The sequence below is a fragment of the Mustela erminea genome, chromosome 14 (genome assembly GCF_009829155.1).
Source record: "Mustela erminea isolate mMusErm1 chromosome 14, mMusErm1.Pri, whole genome shotgun sequence".
Lineage (NCBI taxonomy): Eukaryota > Metazoa > Chordata > Mammalia > Carnivora > Mustelidae > Mustela > Mustela erminea.
Window position 1 is genome coordinate 26,647,831 of NC_045627.1, and position 25,234 is coordinate 26,673,064.

Genomic DNA, 25,234 nt, shown 5'->3' on the forward strand with positions numbered 1-25,234 from the left:
GAGCTCTCTGAGCCCTCTGCCAAAGACCCAATATCTTCGTGCAATTCTACATCCATATGATTTATGCCATGGTTACCGTTAAGGAAAATAAATAAAACTAGCATTGACCATAAGGACACTTACCTCTCTATTGCTTCTCATGTAATAAAAGAAAAGGTTCATCATTACAACACTGCAATACCAGCGCGAAGACTGGTGTCTGACAGGAAAAGATGGACTGGGGTTTATTGTTATGAATGAGCTGAACAGATGTCAGTTGATAGGTAACCAGAGGTACTCTTATGTCAAAGAAGACTCTCTCCCTTACTCTGTTCTCAGTTAGAGGCTCTGACCTTTGGGTCCTTAATAGTTCCTTACAAAACTGCAAATAGTAAAGAGTTAGAGAAAAAAAATAAGATCATAATTCAAAAGCTTTCCAAATTTCAGTCCTAGAAACAGTGATAGTTGTGCTTCTCAGGGGGAAAAAAAGAGTATCAATAATCGAATCAGTTTGGAAACAAGAGTTATAATCCATTACTAGGAGATATCTTTGCAGGGTCAAATTACAGCCTGTGAGGATAGGACAGATCCAGGAAGGGAATGCAGTTTATGGTGGGTCCTGGATTGCAAATGGAAACAGCTGTCCCCTGGCACAGAGGGGTAATCAAAAAGGAAGGAAAGAAGAGCCCACATACTTCTGACACAATCCACTCTTATTTCAAACTGTAGGGCCCCTACCCGGTATTTCTTTTCTTGTTCAAATTTTTCTTCGAATTTCCGAATTTTTCGCTTGAGGCTCTGGATGTGCTTGGTGAGCTGGGTGATGGTCTGTGGCTCCTTGCCATCACCACAGCTGCTCCGTGAGGAACTCCGGGGCCTGTAACAATTGCAGGGAGGGACAGAATCATCAGAACCGGTGGTCTTCCCATAAACATTGCTGCTGGCCTCCAAACCAAGCTTCCTGGATTCTCAGAAAGGGCAGTCTGTTATTTGCTGGGTCTACCATGGTGGCATCTTCTTATTAACAGAGGCCACCGATCGCAGAATTCCATTATGGGAAAATGCCATCAGAGACTTTAGCATATAAATATCAGAATATTGGTCCAGGAAATGCATTTCCTAAAGCTTGGAGGAGGCCAATTTAGAACCAAAGGAGACATCCTGCTGTGGTGTCATCTCTGACAGGTTGCATGAGATACACCAAATAACATTTTAAGGAAGATATAGTAACACAACAGAGACTTTGCAAATCTGATAAGAGGAATGGACCACCCCCTCCAGAAAAGTAATTCACCCTCTCACATGGCACACCCTTTATAATAGAAGAATCCACTAACTCCCTCGAGTCTACCAATAGACAGCCTGTGTGCTCAGGTTTGGATAAATTAATTAATGACCACAGAAGTTACCAAGGGGAAACTAGGGATTCCCTGCACATATTTTCAGTCAAGGAACACTCATTTTAGCTATGTGTCAAAATTATTTGTAGAATTAAAAAAGAAGTGCACAGTTTCACAATTTTCAGCGGGGGCAGGGGGAGGGATGGCAGGTGGAGAGCAGCTATTGTAAGCCACCATTTTTCTAGACTCTAAGAAGAAATTGAGGTATACAACTCCCAAGCACGGCCACAGGCCATCCCTTGAGGCTGCTATTGGGCATGGAAAGACTATTAAGCTCACCAACAAGGGTATTCCTGGTATCCGCATATACATATTCTTACGTAGGACTCCGGTCATTTCACCAATAACGTCCAAACATGCAAGCCCTGGGGTATCCTGCCTCCCCTGACCATTTCCTTCTGAGACAGCAGGACCTAACACAGCATTCCCAACTGTTAACATTCACTGTTCAGGTCTCCCAGTTGCATTCCGTAAGCATGTTTGTACTATCTCAGACGTATACTTCATTGCAGGCCATGAATGTAGTATTTGAAAAACTGTATGAAATGAGGATAATAACAAGACACTGTTTTCTTACATCATAAACTGCTGAGTGCTGGGTGGAGAAGGGGCTGATTCAGGGTCTAAGTTGAATCTCTGGCTTTGGCTGAAGATAGAGCATCGTGGTGACAACAGTGGGTTGTCACCATCAGTGATGTGACAGAGCAGTCTGCTAGTCCCAACAGACTGGAGGTCTTCTGGTGTACTGTCTGCTTCATTCTGCCCATCTTTGTGGACTGGTGCAGGGTCTGAGGAAACAAGATAAATCATCAAGACCTAGACATGACAGAGGCCTTGAGACTGTCATGTTCCTAAGTAAAGATCATAAACATTCATTATAATGTCTTGCCTCTTTGTCATTTCTTCCTTCCGGGGATATGAAAGGCTTTCAAACTACTGTCATGTTTGTTCTGAGAGAACTTGGGCAGAAAATACGAAAGCTGCCACCACCACCACCACCAAAAATGGAAACACAAATTATTTGGGTATGAAATAAAAAAATCAGCATAGCCCCAAACTCCGAAAACCTTCTATTTCATATTATTTGCATATGTGGAAGGGTGTGTGAAGAATGTCACAGTAAAAACAGGAAACAATAAATGGAGCTGAAGCAGAAGAGGACAGACTATGAGGAGGGGAAGGGACAACAGGAATGCCAGTGAAGGCAGGAGTGTGAAGGACTTACGGAGGGAGAGGAGGCCACGATGGAAAATCATTCAGCAGTCATTAAAAATGACGGAGAACTCTGCTTATCAACATGGAATGATGTTCAGAATATACTAAGTGAAAACCACAGATTTTGAAACAAAACAGATATGATGCCATTTTATGTAAAAAGCATACACTTGTGTGTACAAATAAATGCACCAAAAGATTAAACAAGCTACTTAGCAACTTTGAAGCAGGGAAGAATTAGGAATGATTGTTTCTTTTTCAAAAAAATTTTTTTTTGAAGATTTTATTTATTTTGACAGACAGAAATCACAGGGAGGCAGAGAGGCAGAGAGAGAGGAAAGGAAGCAGGCTCCCTGCTGAGCAGAGAGCCCGATGCGGGGCTCGATCCCCGGACCCTGGGATCATGACCTGAGCCGAAGGCAGAGGCTTTTAAACCACTGAGCCACCCAGGTGCCCCTCTTTTTCAAAATGTTATAGGTCATTTTGTTTTTGACAAAAATAAAAAACAAGAACAAAACGTGCTCCAAACCCTCTCCCCAGGTAGGATGCTAGGTCTGTGCCTGAATTCTATGATCATGCCCCCTGTAAATGAGCTCAGAGTGGCCAGGATGAGAATTTCTACATCATGGAGCTCTAGACAGTTATTCAAGCAGCAGCCAAAAGAAACTCCTCAATTTTGCACAGTAAACACTCAGGACAACTCAAAGCTTTCTCTTATTCCTACCCAATAAAGAAGAAAACAAATGTTTTCTGGGTGAATAAGCAGAATCTGAAAACCCTGCAATCCACTTTTCCAAAATAAACATTTATCAAAATTTGGTGCTGGATGACTCTTAATCAGGTTTAGAATGGCTCATGTTCTCCAGAGCTTGAAATGCAATTTTCTTTGTGTAACATCAAAGGTCTAATCCCTCGTGTGTTTTCAACTGGCTTCTTCTTAGCTGTTGAGTCACAGACTGGGAGCCAAGATAATGCCTCCTATTGTGCCTCTGAAGCTCAGGAACAGCAGTCTATCAGTGGCTGAGGCTCCTCAGAAACGCATGAAATGCGGACTGGGGAAGAGGTGGGGCCAGGCCTGAAAGCAAGGAGCGCTCCACTCAGGTGTCTGACAACTCACCCCAGGCAATACCCTCGCTAAGAATAATTTACCCAGAAAACACAGTTAGGCAGGAGCCCAAAGGAATAACAGCAGGAGTAAGAGTTGCTAATCAATAAAACACAACATATGCTAACAATCCCTTTCAAAACCCACCAGGAGATATACAGGTTCCTTACCAAATCTTTTTCTTAAGCCACTAGGCCCCAAGAAGAAATGCATTTTATGCATATTACTTATTTCTGAACAGAATCTTTTGGTAATAACAATGGGGAAGAAAAGAATCTTTAGCATGTGCCTGGGAACAGTGTGTTTTGTTGAAATGGGAAAGGTCTGAGGCCTTCAGCCCTTTAGCTCAGCTGTGGCCCTAAGATCAAAACTACCACGAGTCTCTTGGGGCTATTCTATAAAGCCAAAGTGGAGGTACTTGGGCCCTTAGCTACCTGACTGAAGTGGTGGTTGGAAGAGGGTCCATAGGGTACAACATTCTCTTGTGATGCTAGGCATTGGCAGCGAGCCACAGCTCCCAGGCAGCCATGCAATCACAAGGGTAAGCGACCAGTACACTTAAAACCATTCTCCGTACAGCCATTCTGTTTCCTACTTTCAGTACAGTATTCAATAAGTGAGATATTCAATATTTTATCATAAAATTGGCTTTGGGTTAGATAATTTTGCCCAACTGTAGGCTCATATAAGTGTTCTGAGCACTTTGAGGCAGGCTAGGCTAAGCTAGGATGATTAGTAGGCGAGGTAGATTTAAAGCAATTTGGACTTCAATATTTTCAACTTACAGTAGGTTATCTGGATGTAACCCCATTTTTAAGTCAAGAAAGATCTACATCTGTATATAGATAGAGCAGAAAAGTACCTATTTCATATAAATTAATATATTTACTATGTATTTTAGATAGATAAATTTCAACCCATAGTTTTTTGTTTTGTTTTGTTTTATTTTAAATTTCAGTTTCTCCTTAGGTATTATGGCCAATAAATAATGAATTTGATGTATGTGTGTGTGTGTGTGTGTGTGTGTGTGTTTTCTTTTTAGTGATACACACTAAAATAAATTCCTATTAAAACTAACAATGTTTGCCTATGCACCATATTGGTGAAACACTGAGATAAGGCATAGATGCTGCTAAACACAGTAACCAGGAGAATCATCATTTTAATAATTATTATCATCAGAATAAGGAATTAAATATTATGCTCTCCTACTGAACACCAGCTATACATGCAGAGTTGCTATGGGGTTAATATGGGAATGAGAACTGATATATCCCTCAACATATTGTCTCTCCTCCCAGTTATTTGTAAATAAGAATAATCATATGTAATCTTTCTGGAGTGATTCACTATGTCCTCAACTTGTAAGAGTTTTTGCATGTATTTAATCTTCATAACAACCACATGAGGCTGATAGTAATAAGATCTCCATTTTAAATTCAGTGTGGAAGGAGATATACTATGGGAGTCAAAGAGTGTTTCTGGCAGCCCACTCACTAAGCAGTAGGGAACAGAGAAATCATTATCATCAGTGTGTGAAGGCCAAGAGCAACTTCTGATCATGCAGCAATGCAACCCCAGGTAGCAAAAGATGCTGTATTAATCTGTTCAATAAGTCAGTTTTAAAAATATATCTAATGTGAATTTTTAAAGTGATTCAAAATTCAAATAAATCTCTACTGCAACCACTTGAGACACACTGCTGAAACCTAAATGAGTAATGAAATAGCCATAGTCCTATGGATTTGTAGATTTGCATTCTTGGGTATGCCCTTCATGGTGGGCTTTTATAGGTAGCATTCAGGTACATTCCAAATACCAAATGTCAGCCTTTGTTGGTTTTAAAAGCTAGATGAGCCAGAAGTATGCCCAACACTCTAACAAGGTACAAGCATCTGAATTTTCACCCAGCCTCACCCAAAGAAGGCCAGCAAAACAAAAACTAGAAACAACCCAAAAACATCTGATGGATACACAATGGGTTCAGTTATAGGTATGTTGAATTTGAGCACCTGAAGGTACAAAAGGGTTAACTATGGAGTCACAAAAGAGAGGACATGGCTAGGCTTGAAGTCATTCCAGTATTTAAATTTGGGGAGACTGGTGAGCTTGCTTTCTTGGAGACTACCAAGAGGGGACAAGCGGTACCTCCAAGATTAGAAAGGGTGGGGTAGGAATGAGGACAGATGAGGAGGGATTCTGGGTTAATATAACTGGCCAAGATACTGTGGGGGATGTAGTTGGTACTCCAGTCAGTGCCAAATTCTGTGGACAGCTACCAGAAATATGTGGGATCTAGAAGGAAGGGAAATCTGTGAAAATTTGTGAAAGCAGGACTAGGTTTTATGGTAGGCACTCTGTGCAGGTCCAAGAGCCACCTTGCCATCATGGATAAAAGCACAGGATATAGGAGCACCTGGGTGGCTCAGTCAGTTAAGCATCCAACTTTTGGTTTCGGCTCAGGTCATGATCTCAGGGTCATGAGATTGAGGCCCACGTGGAACTGTGCACTCAGTGGGAAGTCTGCTTGAAATTCTCTCTCCCTCTCCCTTTGCCCCTCCCCTTTCTCTCTCTCTCTCTCTCAAATAAATAAATAAATAAATAAATCTTTTAAAAAAAGAAAAGCACAGGATATAGGCTCAGGAACATTCAAGTCCCAGTGTTCTCATATGTGTGACCAATAGATTGTTCAATCTATTACATTCTCAGCTTTCCCATCTACAAAATGGGAATTCATTCATTCAACAAATGTTTAACCATCTTCTGCATGCCAAAGCCTTGTTTTAGGGTAGTATGACAACTGTATCTATCTCATAAGTTGTTTGGGGAATTAAAAGAACTCAAGGAATCTCAAGAGCTTAGAACAGCACCTGGGGGGGGGTCATAATAATCCACCAATGTTAGTTGTTGTTGTTTTTTATTTAGAGTATTACCTTTTACCTAGTTAGGTAACTTAGGAGAGGAGCTGGCTGTTCTGGACACATGAAGAGTCACTTTGGTCATCATCCTCTGGAGGTGCCCAGTAGGCCCTGATTATATGCAAGTATGGAGCTCAGAAGTCAGAATCCAGGTGAGTTTGATCTCACTATGCACCTCCCCAAATCAGCCTTCCATAGCGGGAGGCAGAGCTGTGAGCCTCATTTTCATTTTGAAGGAGTCAATGTATTGATTTCAATTAAAATGAAAGGCTAATAGATTAGGGCACTGGGTTAGCTAAGCAATAAAAAACCCCCAAATTCTCTCTAAAACCCAGAAAACAACAGGGATCAAGAACCTTCACTCAACTCAAATCTAAACTTATTCCTTCCCTGTGTATTTTTTTATTACTTCTAATTAAATTGCCATCAGTAAATGCAGATCTAGGTTTTAGGTTTGTGAGTAGTTCTTTTGTGTGTGTAGGTGTGAATTTTTATTCACTGCATGATTACTATAAGAATAATCAAGTACATTTTTTTTAAAGTAAGCTCTACACCCAACGTGGGGCTTGAACTCACAACTCTAAGATCAAGAATCACGCACTCTACTGACTGAGCCAGCCAGGCACCCCTGTAAGGACTTCCAATTTAATCTCATCCCTCTTGTTGCCTAGAAAATTATAAGAGGACAATTTCAGAATATTGTTTTCTTGAGTTATCACAATTATACCTAACATACACAACACTTTTACCAAGTAAACATAACATTCAAGTCATAGAAATGCCTAAATACATAATCTTCATGGTATATTGTCACTGATTATCTTTTGAGTCCAATCATAACTTATAAACAGTTTCATAAAAAACTCTTAAAGATTTTTTTTTAGTATTTTTATAGACTTAATGGCAAGAAGGAACAAATAACCACTAGTTTAAAAAAAAAAAAAAAGTTGTATGAACAAAGGCCTAACCAAAGGAAAATCACATTGTCATTTAGCTAACATGTTGTTTATACCCTGCACTATTAGACTAACATGCTGGTATCATTTTGGGAAGAGCGAAGAGTTTGAACTCACAAATTTTCCATATAAAATAGTATTAATAAATTTAAGTGCCTAGATGAAATTAAATGTCTTAAATACATTTTATTTTCATACCACAACTAGCTTAGCAAAGTAAAGTCCCAAGGTCAAAGAAAAGAGGCAGTAAAGACAACTAGAATGAATGGAGACAAAGGAACACAAAGTGGCAAGAGAGTGGGTGAGGAAGAGAAGCAGCCAGAAAGCTGTGGGGGAAGAAGAAGTATAAAAACAAAGAGACACTGAAATGGTAGGGATGGGTGAGAAGGAAGGAGAGGCAGGTGACAAAGACTGAGTTTGCACAGAGGAAACAGGTAGTGAACATCAACTTCTAGCCCATTAAAGACTGACATGTTCAGACATTAGTGACTTCTCGCCTCAATCAGAACTGTAGTGTATGAAGGCTGCGGTAACATGACTTACACCAAAGACAGATGCAAGATCTCCAGATCCTGTCATAATGAGAAAGGGAAGGAATCCATGCTTTGTATTGTTTTGGAATAGGACATCTGAAGTAAGAGTAATTCATATTATTGGAGGCAGTTTCTATACAGTACCAAACCAAACGTCCAGTCCAGGGAGGAAAGAAGAAACAATCTTCTAGACAGATCTACCAGTGATTAAATGAACCTTTGCGCATTGTTCATCCTTTCGCCTATATGCATACTACCAAAGAACAGTTGAGGAAATAACCAAGGGAAATAGCAAGGCCAATGAACAATTTTCCCCCCTCCCTGTGTCACAAAAGTGGAATCAAATGCTCAGGTTACAGAGCTCTGCTTGAGCTGTGGGACCAGGGAAAGAGCCACTGTCGTCCATAACAGTGTCCAAAATTTAAAAGTACTTTCTTGATATACAGAGAAAGCTGGATGCTGTGCTCTGATTATTGTTCAGCCTAAACAGCTCTCCAGGTCTTCTAGTTAATTCCTGCACAACTGACTACATCAGTGGTACAGCTGATAAAAATCTGCTCTTAAGATACCAAGCTATTCATGATATGCTCTAGTTCCATCCATGTTGTCGCAAATGGCAAGATTTCATTTCTTTTGATGGCTGCATAGTATTCCATTGTGTATATATACCACATCTTCTTGATCCATTCATCTGTTGATGGACATCTAGGTTCTTTCCATAGTTTGGCTATTGTGGACATTGCTGCTATAAACATTCGGGTGCATGTGCCCTAAGTCAAGCAGAGAGAGTCAACTATCATATGGTTTCACTTATTTGTGGAGCATAACAAATAGCATGGAGGACATGGGGACTTAGAGTGGAGAAGGGAGTTGGGGGAAATTGGAAGGGGAGGTGAACCATGAGAGACTATGGACTCTGAAAAACAATCTGAGGGTTTTGAAGGGACGGGGGCTGGGAGGTTGGGGTACCAGGTGGTGGGTATTATAGAGGGCACGGATTGCATGGAGCACGGGGTGTGGTGCAAAAATAATGAATACTGTTATGCTGGAAATAAAAATAAAAATAAAAATAAAAATATTTAACCTGAAAAAAAAAAAAAAAAAAAGATACCAAGCTATTTTTGAAAGCATTTTCATTTAAAAGCAGATGTACTTTGCAAAGCAGAAGGAAAATTGAATATACACCAAATGGGAAGACAGAAGAAAGGAAATTCTAATCTTCGGGGGAGGGGGGCTGTTCTTTACTAGGCTTATCCAGTGTCAGTTAGGAAAAATTAGTCTAAGAAGTTAGTCCCAGAGCTCCACAAGGACAGAGCCACAGAAAATTATGATCCTCAGGGAACTAGAAGAGACAGTGTAGGTTCTTCATTCTGGGCTTAGGGGTGGTAGGGTGTGGGTTCCCAGAACAATTTCAGACACCAAGAGTCTGGGCATGCCATTGGTCATTTCCAGACTGTACTTGTGTCATAAGCATGGACGAAGGAATAACCAGAAAGGTTTAAAATGACCCTAATATATGGGAAACTGTGTGAAAAGGAAAAAAAGATATATGAAAACTCTCTGTACCACTTGCTCAATTTTCAATAAACCTAAAACTTCTTAAAAATAAAATCAACTGAATTTCAAAAAATGACTATCAACCTACTAGTTAAAAACCTGGACACTTGAGTTAGAGCCCCAAACTTAGTCTGAGATCACACTTGTTCATAATTGTTATGTCCTTGGCCAAGCAAGCCTCTTCTACCACAGAATCTTCTTTTGTAAAGTGTTGTAGCAAGGACAAATGGGATAACTTGTTACCACAGTCCTGCCTTAGAAACTGAATTTAAAAATCTTTTTAAAAATAGTTACCTGGTAAAAAAATTTTTTTTTAATTTAAAAATTTTAAAAATAATAATAAATTAAAAATAAAATAAAATAAATAATAATTACCTGGCTTTTTAGGCTATAGGACTTTTTTTCTTTCCCTATAGTTATAGAAACAACCTCAGAGAATATACTGTCATCTATAAATTTTGAAATAATTAACAAAGTACTTTCCTTAGAAAACAAGGAATCAGTGTGAAGTTCCCTCTTTCAGATACTATGAAGATGGTTATAAGAGCATCAGAGAAAAATTATTAACAGTAGAGATCATTGCCAGGCAAGTTATGTCATAGGTTTAGCACAGGTTAGATTTTATGGTAACAAATGTAGTTTCAACTTTAATAGAAGGTAATTTTTCAACCATCAGCTCTATAGATTATTGCTGTTATAAATATCTTTTGCTGAAGGGAATTAGTGTAATGTCAATCATATGCAAGACTCCAGAGGGGACCTAGAGAATGAACAGTACTAATGGCATTTCACACCTTGAAAGTAGTTATAATTATGACAGTAGATAAAGACAAATGTTAAGCATTATCAACTGGAAGAAAAGCCACATAAGGTCTGACTGTGGCAAGAATACCCAGCTTTTTAAAAAATAATAGCTGACATATATTGAGCATTTATTAAGAGGGGTGTGCTAAGTTCCTCATACGCATTATGCTACATTATTCTCAAAATAATCCTAAGTAGAAACTATTCTTTTTTCCCATTTTAAAGAAAAAGAAACTGATGTACAGATCAAACCATCTGTCCAAGATCACTTAACCTGCACATCAAGTTCTGCAAAGAACTGTTTCTGAACAAGGCAGAACCAATGGATGTGATTTATTTGGGCTTTCAAGAAGTTCATGGCATGGTTCTTATATTAGAAGTTATTTAAAAACAAAACCAAATGATGACTGGGCTAAATGTTTTGCAGTGGATTACAAAACCCACTTAACAACATGCAGCAAAGAACAGAGTTGAATTAGTATCTTCATGATGGACATGCCAGTACTAATCCTTGCAAATGGATCCTGGATTAATCTTATTTTACATTTCAAAAATGACATGGAGGAGGAAATAGAGTCTTGAGTCTGAGTTTGCCGATGATATTCCTGTTTTCCAAAGAATAAAACGTTAAGCAACCTCAGAAGCAACTCACAAGTCATGAGGAGGCTCAATAGCAACAGATGACCTTCAATGTGGACAGGAGGAAATGCAGCTGGGGAAAACGATCCGTGTTCTCTTAATAAGCACTAACCTATCAGTTTGGTATGGAATGGGAATTTTGCAGCTCTAATGGAATAGTGCTATGATATAAAAGCCAAGAACAGAGTAGGGATCTCTAGGAAGAGTTCAGAAAACAATCCAACATGCATAATATTTTGTAATTAATAAAACACCCTCATGCCCATGATTTTTATATTTTTAGGTATTCATTTTTTTATTGAGATCATCATAGTTTCATACATAAGAAATAATAGAGGGATCCCTTGGGCACTTTGCCAGTTTCTCCTAGTGGTATTATATTTATAAATAAAATTCCATTTGACTCCATCTGGAATCTGCTAGGAAGGTCAGGTAAATGCATATCAAGAAACACACAGGGTTCTAGAGATGGTTTAGATCACAGGAGCTGAAATGACTATGAAAGGAGGGGTTGTAACGGGTTAATCAACTACAATCTAGGTCACTTCAGGGTGACAAAACATTACTTTCAAAACACATTAGCAGAGGGGCGCCTGGGTGGCTCAGTTGGTTAAGCAACTGCCTTCAGCTCAGATCATGATCCTGAAGTCCCGCATCGGGCTCCCTGCTCAGCAGGGAGTCTGCTTTTCCCTCTGACTTCTCCTCTCACACTCTCTCTCTCTCTCTCAAATAAATAAATAAAATCTTAAAAAAAAAAAACCACACACATTAGCAGAGAGTATATACATAGAGTAGGGGCTTAATTTCAAATTCTAGAATATCAGAACTATGGGACTTAATATTTAGACTGGATAGAAAATAGCATAGTGTGAAGGACTAAAGTTTGGAGTCTGACTGGGGAAACCCTTCCTCTCCTCCTGTTTCTTACCAACATCTACCACTCAGTAGCTGTGGGACCTTCAGCAAGTTATACTAAATCTCCAGGCTTATTTCTTCATCTTTCATCTGGCCATAATAATGGCACCTACCTCATAAGGTTGTGAAGATAAAAGAGGAAGATGCAGCTAACAACGTCTGACACAAATGAAAATGTCATTATTAGCTAATGATGAAATTATGCATCTAAAATCTTTTAAAGGAAGGTTTCTAAAACCTTGGCCCTGTTGAAATCTTGGACCAGATCATTCTTTTTTGGGGAAGTAGGGGTGGGCACAGAGGGTTCCTGTTCACTGTAGGATGTTCAGCAGCAACCGTGGTCTCTATCTCATTAGATGTAGCACTTATTTTCCAGCTGTGATACCAAAAATGTCCCTCGATATTGCCAAATATCCCCATGCCTGGGGGTGCAGTGGGCAGGTGGATGCAAAAAAAATCAACCCTGGCTGAAAGCCACTGCTTTAAAGGAACTAATTTAGGACAAAAAGATGAAGTACTACTTTCTATGGTGGTAGCCATTTCTTAGTTAAAGCAACAGGTGTAAAATACCAAAAATATAAAAAAGTTTCTGTTAGGATTTAGAAATACCATACACACATACACATAGATCCATAAAGAACAAAGTTTCTAAATTATATTTGGAATTATGTGCACTTAAAAGGTTGAAGTAATGGAGATTCCTTCTTACTAACTTTCAAACACTGTGTGGGGTCACTGCCAGACAGGATAAAACATCAAGCTGGGTGGATAACACACCTAGCAGACACATGAGATGCCCCCATGTTCCAGAAGGCCAGTTATAAACTCCGCCTGCAGGAGGAGGTGGACATTTCTTGCCCCCTAGAGAAACAGTAGAGCACTGTGTTCCAGAAAGTGTTCCTGAATCTCTCTGTACCCCAGAATTACCAGGGCAGCTTTTCAAACATAGGAATTTCCAGGCCTTATCTCTACATTTTAATTTTGCATTTACCTATAAGTTTAATAAGTCCTCCCAAGTAATTGGTAACATCTGGTCAAGTCGACAGTGTCTTAAAATATAAGAGAGAAGTTCAGGTTCTCTTTAACTCTGCCCCATCTTAATTTGGACATAAGAAAGTGACCTACACACCATGCAGAATTCCTTATGGGAATGATTATATCCTATAAATAGTTACACACATTAGCTCTCATTAATGATCAACATTAGGAACAAAGCTCTTATCCAAATAAAAGTTTGAAAACCAAGATTTTACAACAAAAGAATTGGTTAGAAACTGCTGTGGTTTATTATTTCTAGTAATAAGTCTTCAGTTATCTATGGTGACAGCTTTTGCTACAAACCCCATACCATCAATCACCCATGTTCAGACAGAACAGGGGTTACTATGCTTAGTCATGTAGAACAAACAGTCCTTCTGCACACTCTGAAAATGACAAGCAGTTGAAAAGACAATGTTCATTCCATTTTCTATTCAACAACACCAGAATAGATCCTTACTAATGCCACAGAGGAAGGATTTGCTTCGGCTTTAAGAGGTTCTTGATACAGGCAGAGGGATTTTGAGCCTCAGTGTGGAGGGGGTTTCCATCTCAAAATATGCAATTTGCAACCTACAGGTAGGGTTACCAGCTATCCCAGATTGCCTGGGACTGAGAATTTCCCAGCATGTGGGACTTTCAATGCTAAAACTTAGACATTCCTGGGCAAACCATGACAACTGATAACCCCACGTATAGTCTAAAAGTCCTCTTGCAGCTGCTTTCCTCTCTATCACTTTTTTCAAAGGGTCTCTATATCCCCCAAATCTGCCCTAACCCTGGTCCATGTCCCCACCCCACACATTTCTAGCCTGAGGACTTGGGTGCTTGAGCACCTTTCTCTTCTCAGTAAATAGACTGAGCTGACTGGTCACAGACCCTGAATAATAAGTCCAAGTCATCCAGGAAATTGAGGTGAAGCAGAATCAAAGAGAACCTGACCTTCTCCCTCCTAATTCAAGATACTTAATAATGGTTCCCACTGCTTGGGAGTGTTTATGAAATATAAAGATCACAGGACTTCCACCTCAGACTGTCCTGTGATGAGGACTAAGAATCCCCATATGTGAAAAGCTTCTTGGTAATTATCACGTGCAGGAAGGCTCACCAACAATATTCAGAACCCAGTGCTCCTCCAGGGGTGCCATGAAATGTGTTTCTGCTGCAAGGGCAGTTTATAATTGCATTTCCAGAATGGAGATGCTTTTCAGATATTTTACTAAGAAGGACTGACCTTTGTAACCTATAAATCCAAGTTAAAACCCACACGTTGACCTTAAGAGACCATTTCAAATGCCTACACACTTTACTTGTCATGCCCTAATTGAGTCTAAAGTAAACTTGAAATCTATTTAAGTCAGATCAATTTATATTTATAAATGTTTGCCTTTAATATTAATTGGTAGCATACCCAGATATTTCTGTAAAAATCACCTGTTGGGCTTTGTCTTTGTTATACCAATTACTGACATCAACAATTACTAATTGAATAGATATATATATGTAAGGTTCAGGGCTAGATGCTAGGCTTTGGAAGAAGAAAATTTTAAGTTATATGATCCTTTATAGATTTATAGTCATTTATACTAATCTTATGTGATCACACTCTCAACATGGATTCTTATACACATAAAAATTAGTTTCAAGGTGGTCAAAGATCACTCTAGAAATCCTTTCACAGTCCCTGAGCCTTTAAGATGAGCAAATATTTCTTCTTTCTGAATGACACATGGATTAGAAAATATATTACTACAAAAATTAATTAAATAAATGTTATATATATATATATATATATATATATATATATATATATATATATCTCACCTTCCTATAAACACTCATTTTGGAAGCCAATGAGAACCAATGATCCCATAAACTAATCTGTGAAAAACTATTCCAAATATTTGCCACATTGGCAATATCCCTGCCAAATGCAGAGACCTTTTAGATCCCTGAAAACATCTGGCAAGTGGTTTCGAGATTGTGTCAAAGGGTTATTGGAAAATTATAGAAGATATGTGTCAAAGTACTACAAGGTCCAGTATAGGGGTTGGAGCTTCTTCACTCTTATGCAGTCATTTTGGCTACATAAGACTCCTTATTCATAAGCTCTACGAAGGTGAAAAACATCAACATTTTATGGATTTTATCTTTGAAAACTTGACAGACTTGCCAGAAATATTCTTGACTAGTGTGCGGACACACACACACAAAATAAAAACCTTTCATCTTCATAGACTCTCTTGGAAGGGCTCTGGGACACCTCAGATTCACCTATATTTTGGAAATTCAGCATCCTCTGTAAGGAACCTTCTGTCCATTTCTGCCATTTGACACTTGACATGTATGGATTGCTCCTTTGGTATGGACAATTTCTACATAAATTTGGCATGTATTTCCATTATACAAGGAGTGTTAATAAGCTTGTTCAAAATCCTGTCCATCCAGAATGAGAAAATGCAAAACTACTCTTGACCATTGGAGATTATGACACATACACACACAAAAAAGTCATGATTTAAAATAGAAAAGATATATATATATATATATATATACACATATATATATATATATATATAGCATATAAATATTTTATAACTCTTTGCCAGATACTTGGGTAGCTATACAAAACATCAGACAACTCAAAGGTGAATTTGCATCTGGCTTAAGACTTTGTTATGTGTTTATATGTGTTTGTTGGGGTTGGTGGAAGAAGAAAATTGTGTCTAATAATCTGACTTAAAACTCTAATTGGATTGACATTGGGTCCTGCCCCCTTTTATTGCCTTTCATCAAAACACAATGGATGGCTAGCAGAGCAAGGGGAGCTCATCAGAAAATAAGGACAGCCAACCAGCCACCTGCATCCATGGGGAAATAATTTACCACTTACCAGCAGAGTTACACTAGGCCTCAGTGTCCTTCTCGTGAAGTGTATTATTTCACAGATTAGTTTAAGGATTTAATATAAAATATATAAAGGACTTAGTGCCTGGAGCACAAAAATCTTCAGTAGTAATAAAGCTACTAAGAGTAGCTACTATTAGCCACTATTATTAATACACTTAATTATTAATTAACATACTTAATAAACACTGGGATGATGTTTTTACCTACTTAGACCATATGGATCTGTTTTAACCAGTAATGTCTTCAATGAGCTATTAATAATGACACTGAAATACATTACCTTTTTAAATCTCTTCTTTCAGTTCCTGGAGATAAAGGACATCTCATGAAGCAAGTTCACCTAATCCTATTTTTATCAGCCATCCAGAAACCAGTCTATAAACCTCTTACCCATCTGGGTTATAAAAGATAAGCTGTGCTCTCATTTCTACTTATATAAATTAGTGTTTCTTTCCTAACTGTCTTTCTGGAGGCATTAATTTGCCTTACTGCTCACTAGCCAATCTGCCATCTCTGGGGTTAAAACCAGAGATACTATCAGACAAATGGAAATCAATTCTGAGACTTTTCAACATAGAAGTTAATGCAGAAAAAAATTGAGACAGAAAAAGACAACATAGGATCAGAAAGAGTTACACCACTCACCTCCTCTTTGCCTATATTGAATCATCTTACAAGCAGGTAATAGAAGAAAGCAAGTAGTCATGTTAAAACTCTCCTATCACCGAATACCTCAAAAATACTATCAGTATCAAGACAGTACAGATTATCTACATCCAGGGATAGAAAATAAGTACACACTTGTTTGTCACAGAAAACCAAGTAGGAATTCATTAGGACCAGGAGTTGTGGTGAATGTTTTTCACCTGACACCTATTTACGCTTAAGTCTGACGCTTGGCCCCCAGCTGGAGAGCATACTCTATACCAGCACACACCATAATGCCTCCTGCTCCCTCTCAGCTCCCCCACTACAACTCAAGCACCTCTTCAGCTTTCCAGTTGCACCAGACATGGTTTCCCCATAGGAGGCCAGGTTTAGCAAAGCAGCAAGAAGCTGAACTATCCTGACAGTACACGTGAAGACCTGTCCCCAGCCCAGCCTCTTACCTGCAGCATCTGCGCCTTCTGCAGGCACACTCTGGGTCGACACTGGGGTAGGGTCCTTGAGTCCATGCACCTGAGCAGCTTCTTCCTGGTTTGCCAAAAATGCAGAGCACAGATCAGTTTCCAGGGCTTGGAGCTTCAGCAAGGAATTCTGCCAGCAAAAGCAGAACATCGGGCTAGCTAAGTAACTGCCTAATACACAACAGTGAGTCCGTAGCTCCGCAGAGCACCTTCCTCCAGCGCCTGGCAGGGGGAAGATCTCAGCTCCAGCTGCTTCAGGTAGAGCTGATTGTGCCAGAATCAGATACAACTTATTTCACATGCAGCCTCAGTTTCTGCCTCATTTCAGTCCTAACGTATATGGCTTTATGTGTCACACACGGGACTGGTGATTTCGTCAGCAGGAGACGCTGCACCAGAAGGAGCCAATCTGAGATGCTATCTGCTTCCCCGAGTGCTTGGGGCTTTACGCTCTGCAAGTGTTTCATTCATTGTGCTGACATCAGGAGCAAGTGACATTAGGCCCCTCCCAGGCTACCATTCATAAAAGCCAGCATCCCTTAACTACGAAGACTGCAGCAGACCGCAGTGCATAAAGAGTTACTGCTGCAGAGGCCGCCTGGCATCTGGGAGGTGCTTCTGGGCTCCCTGATCTACATCTGTGTCTGGGAGGGTATATGCATGCACTCATGTGTGTCTTCTGAAGTTGCTTCCCTCACATGGGATGGCTATAGGTGCCTATATCGAAAGCAGGGTGGAAGAAGCAGGGGAGAGGGCCTTGATCACTGACGGAGAAGCAATTTCTTAACTCCCAGAACAACCCTCTCCCCACCCCCTTCATTTCTCAGTTTAAATTTCTCCCAAGGTTCTTAATAAGAACAGAGTCATGCAGACTGACGCACGTATCCTGCCATGATGCAGATGCCCAGCAGATTAATTCCCCTGACCAGGTGAAAGTGAGTCACGCCTGAGGCCTTGGCGGGGTGCCACTCCCCTGCAACAGGAAAGCTCTGCAGGCCTCAGCAGCTCCTCCACCCACAGAGCTGCGGGCAGGGGTGGCCGCCTGGAGTGGAGACTTGATCCTGTGCCTATTATGACCCTCCAGTACACACATACTCGCTCACACCCTGCGCTCCACATCTCCTATTCCCCACACATCTTCATACACTCACCCCCATCCCTATCCCGTGCATACCCTTATACCCTACCCTACCTTCACCCCCTGTTCTCCACACCCTCATGCCAACCCCATACCTTCACACTACTTGCACATACACTTAACCTCCAAATAACCCCATATACACTCTCATTCCTACTCTTCACACTCACCTTTTTTTATCCCCTACTACACACATACACACAGAGACACCCCACCATACACACACCATATATACGCCCTCATACTCAGCTCCCGCTCCCACATCTATTCGGTACACACACACCCCTACCCACATAGATACGCTCACGCCTTACCTCACCTAAGTGCCTACCTCTGGCATCTCTTCACACTGGGCCCCTCCCCCCCCAACAATACCTATTCCTACACACATACCCTCTTCCATGCTGTTGATGTAAACAAATACAAGCCCACAGCAGTGTTTTCAAAGTTGTTCCCTACTAAATGGGCTCCAGATACCTCCTCTGCCGTGCTCAGAGCTGAAGGCACAAACCTCCTCTGTGCTCAGGGGCTGCTGACTGAGGGCCCACAGTTCAGATTAGGCATCTGCCTAAGATCGGGTCACCTTTTTATTGCTCCCTCCTCCTTTCTGGGATGTTCTCCCAGCATTTGAGTGTGAAAGTAAGAACCTGAGGTTACTGACAGGAGCTACCCAGAAGCAAGGGTACCAAGTTTCTGAAAAGAGTTCCAGGCATCTGGGAGACAAACAAACAAACAAACAAAATTCCAGACAAACTTCCTACTGGTAGACCTTGGAGAGTAACCTTTCAAAAAAGAGCAAAACTATTTTGAAAATTAAGAAATGATGACATGAGAATGTAAAATGGTACAGGTGCTATAGAAAACTGTATGGCATTTCCTCAAAAAAAAAAAATTAAAAATAGAACAAGCATATGATCCAATAATTCTGCTACTGCATATATACCCTGAAAGAATTGAGAGCAGGGACTCAAACAGATATTTGTGCACCCTTATTCATAGCAATATTATTTACAATACCCAAGAGTTACATTATGGACTGAACTGTGTCTTCCTCAAATTCATACGTTGAAGACCTAACCCCCAGAGCAACTGTATTTGGAGATGGGGCTTTTAAAGGGAAAATGAGGTCTAAAGGTGGGGTCCTGATTCAATATGATTGGGCTCATATACACAGAGAGAGACACCGGGGATGCATACACAGAGGAAAAGCCATGTGAAAAAGTAGCTGTTTTCCAGCCAGGAGAAAGGCTTCAAGAGAAACAGACTCTACTACCACCTTGATCTTGAGCTTTCAGCCTCCAGAACTGAGGAAATAAATGTTTGTTGTTTCAGCCACCCAGTCTGTAATATTTTTTTTTAAATGGCAGCTCTAACAGTGTATTAGCAGATTAATACAAGGAAGAAGGAGGACGGACGGATGGACGGAAGGAAGGAAGGAAGGAAGGAAGGAAAGAAGTCCCTCCCTACATTTAGAGGAAGGGTGTGGAACCTGCTGCTTCTTGTAGACTCCATGTGTTTTTATATATCCTACAAAGCAGAAGAGGACATGTCAGCTCTGCTACCTTCTATGCATCTGACTTTGGGCAAGCATTTTTGCTACTCTAAACCTTAGTTTTTCCATGTATATATACAAGCATGTATAATACATATATAAAATAATAAATATATGAATGTATGTATATAAATAAAAATATATAAAAGCATATATATATATATATGCTCTTTTTTTTAGACTTTTTTTTAAGGATTTTTTTATTTTATTTATTTGACAGAGATCACAAGTAGGCAGAGAGGCAGAGAGAGAGAGGAGGAAGCAGGCTCCCTGCTGAGCAGAGAGCCCGATGCGGGACTCGATCCCAGGACCCTGAGATCATGACCTGAGCTGAAGGCAGCGGCTTAACCCACTGATCCACCCAGGCACCCCTATATGCTCTTATTTTAGGACTGAACACTGGGTTTATTTTATTTTAGCACTGGAACACTGGGTTTATTACAAATGATCTCCACACCCCAGAGGCCACTGGGCAGAGCTCTGGTCATGTGTGAGGCCAAATGCTATACCAACCCTGAGGCCTTGACTCATCACTTTATCTTCCAGGGCCCCACTCTCTGCATCTGCCTATAAAGAGTCTGGGACTAGATGACTTCTAAATCCCTTTCCAACTGTAAGGGAATGGAAAACAAACATGCACCTACACTGAGGATGGTGCACAGAGTATGGCACAATGTGGATGCTTAGTGTTTCTGGAACTGAACCAAGTGTACATGCAACACAAATAAAGAGCAAATAATTTCAATGCATAGGAGTATGTCAGCTCACAATCAGAGGCCTCTGAACTCCCACAGGGAGTGAGGGATAATGCTGAGACCCAGTTACGGCTAGAAGTAGTAATTGGGTTGTTGTCCATCTTACTCTCCCACCTGTCCCTCCCTTGTACTCAGACCGAAGCAAAAACAAGACAGGAGGTTTGTCAAAGACGATCCATCTGCATGGCTGGTTTATTCCTCTCTGAGATAAGAGATAAGAGTAGGACTAAAGGAGCAGGGAAGAAAGCAAGTGGCAAATGAAACAAGAGAGAGAAGATGAAGGTCTCAAGGTGTAAGACCACCTCCAAGCAGAAGGGAAAAAATAAGCTGCTATAACTGAAGACAAGAAAGCAGAATGGAAGTGTCTTCCTTTCGGTGGTCATTCTATGACCAGTTGTCATCAACTATATACCTTCCTCACTCCAAACTGACCCATTACCTGAAGACGACCGGATGTTTCTCAACATAGGAATGGAGAGTGGGGATTTGGACATGTGTAGGATGGGTCTATAGACCAATTATAAAGGGATACCTCTCCTGCTGACCAGGAAACCCAGGACAAGGGTGGGGGTAGGGGCCTTACCTGTAAGCAATCTATGCCACTGTCATATGACCTTCCAGTAAGCAACAGAAGACATTCAGCCTGTCGCATCAGGGCTGAGCCCCACAGATAAACCCTTGAGAAGGCCCATGGACAAGTCACACTGCACATTGTGCCCTTACACAGATGTAACACCACACATACAGCTACTAGGCTCTGCCCACTTTTAATGTACACAGAGCTGCACTAGGCTCTGGTGAGACTGGTTTTACCCCTTTCTTGTGGGGCTTCCAGTGTAGTGGGGAGATAGCCAGAAAGCAAGCAAATCAAATAATAGTGAAGTTTCTACTGTCATATGGCGATGGAAAAAGAAACCACAAGCCTGAGGAGAGAGTAAGCAACCGTTTAACTCTGATCATGTCTGACGCAGTGACCTTAAATGCAGGAACATGCTTTTCTCCTACGGAAAACTAAGGGCTGTAAATCCCTGGTGTCCTGATGCTACCTCAATGCAACCATTCTCTCACTAGGACCAGCACTCCCTATGAGGCTGCCCCAGCCCACTCCTCAGAGCCAGCCTGCTAGCACTAATGCAGATTTACAATCCCAGGTCTCCATAATGGATCTTTAGGATCTACAGGAAAAATAAACAAAGGCTGATGGATGCCCTAAAGAACAATGACTACCTCTCCTTCCCTTCTCCCATCTGGATATGTATGAAACCAAAGAGAAGTCCATGAAACCTAGGTGTGGCTTTCTAAAAGCTATTTTTTTTTCTCTTTTACATAATGGAAAATATGCTACTTGTTTTAGAAAATACTCTACTCACTTTTCTCTGCTATGCAATTACTGGGTCCCTCTTTAGTTGGGTTGGAATGGAGAACACCCACACAGGCTGGATGGTTAAATGCTATTTTAAGGTACCTTTGCCTGCAATTCACCAGTTGCAGAACAGGGAAAGCTTACTTTTAATTTTTGTGAAGAGGTTCAGTGGCCCTTTCACATCCTTTTATCTAAGAACTGTATGTAAATTCTCTATGGTGATATGAAGATCAAATTGGATATTTGCTCAAAGTTGGGGATACAACTGGGTCCCTGAATATCCCATTTTAATTACCATTCTTCTTCCCTGATTTTAATGTTTTCCATGTATATTTCCCTCCATGACCTACCTCTCAACCCCTCCTCACACACACTCCCCTTTCTTTCCACCTGCTTCCTGACCCCACCTCTCCAGGCCTGCTTTAGCTATAGTCATTTCACAGTCAAATTTCTATCAAATTCTTGAGCCAGGTTTGATTACCTTAGCTAAGCTGCACCCCCAATTTCTCTGTTAGCATTTTATTTATTTCTAACACTCACCATAATATGTAATTTAATTCATTTCCCCTTGTTTATTGGCTCTTTCTTGCTCCAAGAGGGCTGGAACCATGCCTCCATTGTTCACTGCCATACCTAGCACAGTGAGTAGTACAGGAGCCACCCTATAAAAGGACTGCCATTGCATATTAGTTTTTATTTCCTGGACTCTTTTTAGGCCTTTCTGAGTATCCAGATCCAAGCTGTCCTGTTGTTGTGGCCCAGAAACTTTAAAATGATTACAAATCACTAAGGGATTTGTTAAAGATGTGTATCACATAGGTATCACCCAAGAGATTCAAATTCTGTGGCCCGGGGCAGGGAGGTGGGGGTGTGGGGTCATTTAGATACAGGAAGTCTAAGGTCCATACTTTGAGAGACAGAGCCCTATACCCAGGGGACTTGACCTACTCTAAAAGCTGCCTTGTTTGCCTGCTTAGCTCCACCTATCCCAGGAACAATAGCTTTTCCCTTACTCCTCGCCCTCTAACACCCTCATTAGCCTCCTGCCCTGGACACACCTTGAGGGCCGCTCCTCCTCTGTCTCACCACACATACACACTCATACCAGGACACATAAATTATGAAGTGCTCAGAAGCAAGGCAGTGTTGCCTTCTGAATGGCTGTTACTGATCTCTGAATGTTCTTGCCGAAAGAAGCTGGACTTCTTCCAAAAGTGATGGCTATAGAAAATACCAAATTGACCCACCCCTAGAAACAGTGGACTTTCAGCTCATTCCTTTGGGGCCCGTATTGCTTATAGTCCAGGAAGCTTTGCGGCCAAGTCCAACTGAGGGATTACACACCTCAGTTCAGCCTCCTCTGCTCCAGGGGATCAGCCATTACCTCCCACACTATCCAGTGGAGAAATTCAATGTAAGAGAAAAACCTATTCACTTCTAGGGGCCCTGTGTTGACTACAGGATCCAGATCCTATTCTGATATTATCAAGAATTCTTAAACAAGGACAATGCCACCACAACACACAATAACCCAAACCAAATTTCCGTTTAGCCAGATGATTTCAACCTAGGAAGGGAAAGTATTGTACTTAGTTTTATCTCATTTTGATGTCCTTGTTATGTTCACCTTGGTAAATAAATATAAAAATGAGGTGTTTGGGAGACAATAATACTGATAATGAAACTCATATTTTAATTCAGAACTCTGATATTGATTTTCTAAAACTACAATGTGCCTCATTTTCAATTCATGGAATGGACTTCGATAGTTTCTCTTTGGACCTATTAGTACTTAAACTATCCAAAAGGACAGAGTTTAAAGAGAATTAGCTCCCATAAATCATATTTTCTAAAACATCAATTATATCCTGAGGGCTAGAGTCCACAAATCTATTCTGTGTTGTAACCCATACATTAACTCTTAGTAACTACTTCTGTTTCAATTTCTTTAAGCTCTGAAAAATATTCTGCTTAAAAACCAAATGCAGTAAGATGGGGTGGACTAAGATGGAGATGTAGGAAGATCCTGAACTCACCTACTTCCATGGACACACTAAATCTACAGTTACATATAGAACAATCCCCTCTGAAAAGCAAGCAAACAAATAAAAAACACCCTGAAAACTAGCTGAATGGCTATTTCACAATAATGGATAAAAGGACTATATGGAGAAGGACAGGAGAAGCAGACATACAATCTTGCCAAAAACCCCACCTCTAGCATGGTGATCTACAATCAGGAGGGATTCCACAAATAAAAACTTCTCCCTTAGGAGCAAGCTTCAAGCCCTACGTGAGGTACCCCAACCCTTGGGACTCACAATAGAAATGCAAGCCCCCAAAATGTCTGACCTTGAAAAACACATCCAGAAAACTCAAGGGATTGTGCAGAAATGACTGGCTTACATGCAGAGTAACCCTGGGGACTAGCAAAAAAGTAGCAGGTTGTGGGGCACCTGGGTGACTCGGTTGGTTGAGCATATGATTCTAGGTTTTGGCTCTGCATTGGGCTCCACACTCAGTAGGAAGTCTGCTGGAGATTCTCTCCCTCTGCCCCTCCCCCTGCTTGTACATACTCTCTCTCTCTCTCTAAAATGAATAATAAACCTTCAAAATCAAACAAACAAACAAAAAAGAGCAGCAGTTTGAAAATGCCTATACTATATGTGAAGAAGATTCATTTACTAATCTTAAACCATCTACTGGAGGGGCTGGAACCTATAAGAACTCTCTGGGGACAGTGGCACTAGCACATGCCATTTCTGCACTCTCTCTCTAACTTCATAGTGCAGGCAGGTGTGCCCCAGCCCTGCACTCTCCCACTGCCCTGCTATAGCTGACAGGCACACCCTGGCCCTGCAGTCTTCCACTGTCATGCTATGGCCTGCCGGCACATTCCAGTCTTGTGTTCTCCCACTGCCTTACAAAGGCCAGGGACACACGGTTCACAGGCTCCCGGTTCACTCCTTGATCAACTCACTTACTCTTCTCACCAATAAGATCATTACATTATGTTCCTGCATTCCATAGGACTATAATAATTGGAGACCGTTCTTGGCAGACTACTATCACCCCCAGGGTAATATAAACAGCAAACTGAAAGACACTCCTAGTCTTTCTGTTAAAAAGGCTTCTTTACTTGTTTTAGACCTTCAGCATGAGGGAAAGGCTTCAGGTTTGCCAAACATGTAGAGGCTAGGGGGTGTTCTCAAGGAACCTAAACAGGGACACCTTCTTTGTGCTCTCCTTTGGCCTCAAAACAGCATATGCCATTCCCTCCCAGAAAGGAGCATATATACTCATCTGAAGCTCTGATTTTTGCACCTGTCA

At 40.8% G+C, this 25,234-nt stretch overlaps 1 protein-coding gene across 6 annotated transcripts in view; it reads right to left on the reverse strand.

Moving 5' to 3' along the window:
* FAM13C (family with sequence similarity 13 member C) overlaps positions 1–25,234 on the reverse strand; it is a 143,869-nt gene that overhangs the window by 21,625 nt on the left and 97,010 nt on the right. For all 6 annotated transcript variants that reach the window (XM_032312412.1, XM_032312411.1, XM_032312410.1 and 3 more), the window contains 3 exons: positions 17,079–17,163; positions 1,957–2,167; positions 718–856 (listed from right to left, as the gene is read on the reverse strand). In XM_032312412.1, coding sequence (XP_032168303.1) covers positions 718–856; positions 1,957–2,167; positions 17,079–17,163 — 435 coding nt within the window. The remainder of the gene's footprint in view (positions 1–717; positions 857–1,956; positions 2,168–17,078; positions 17,164–25,234) is intronic.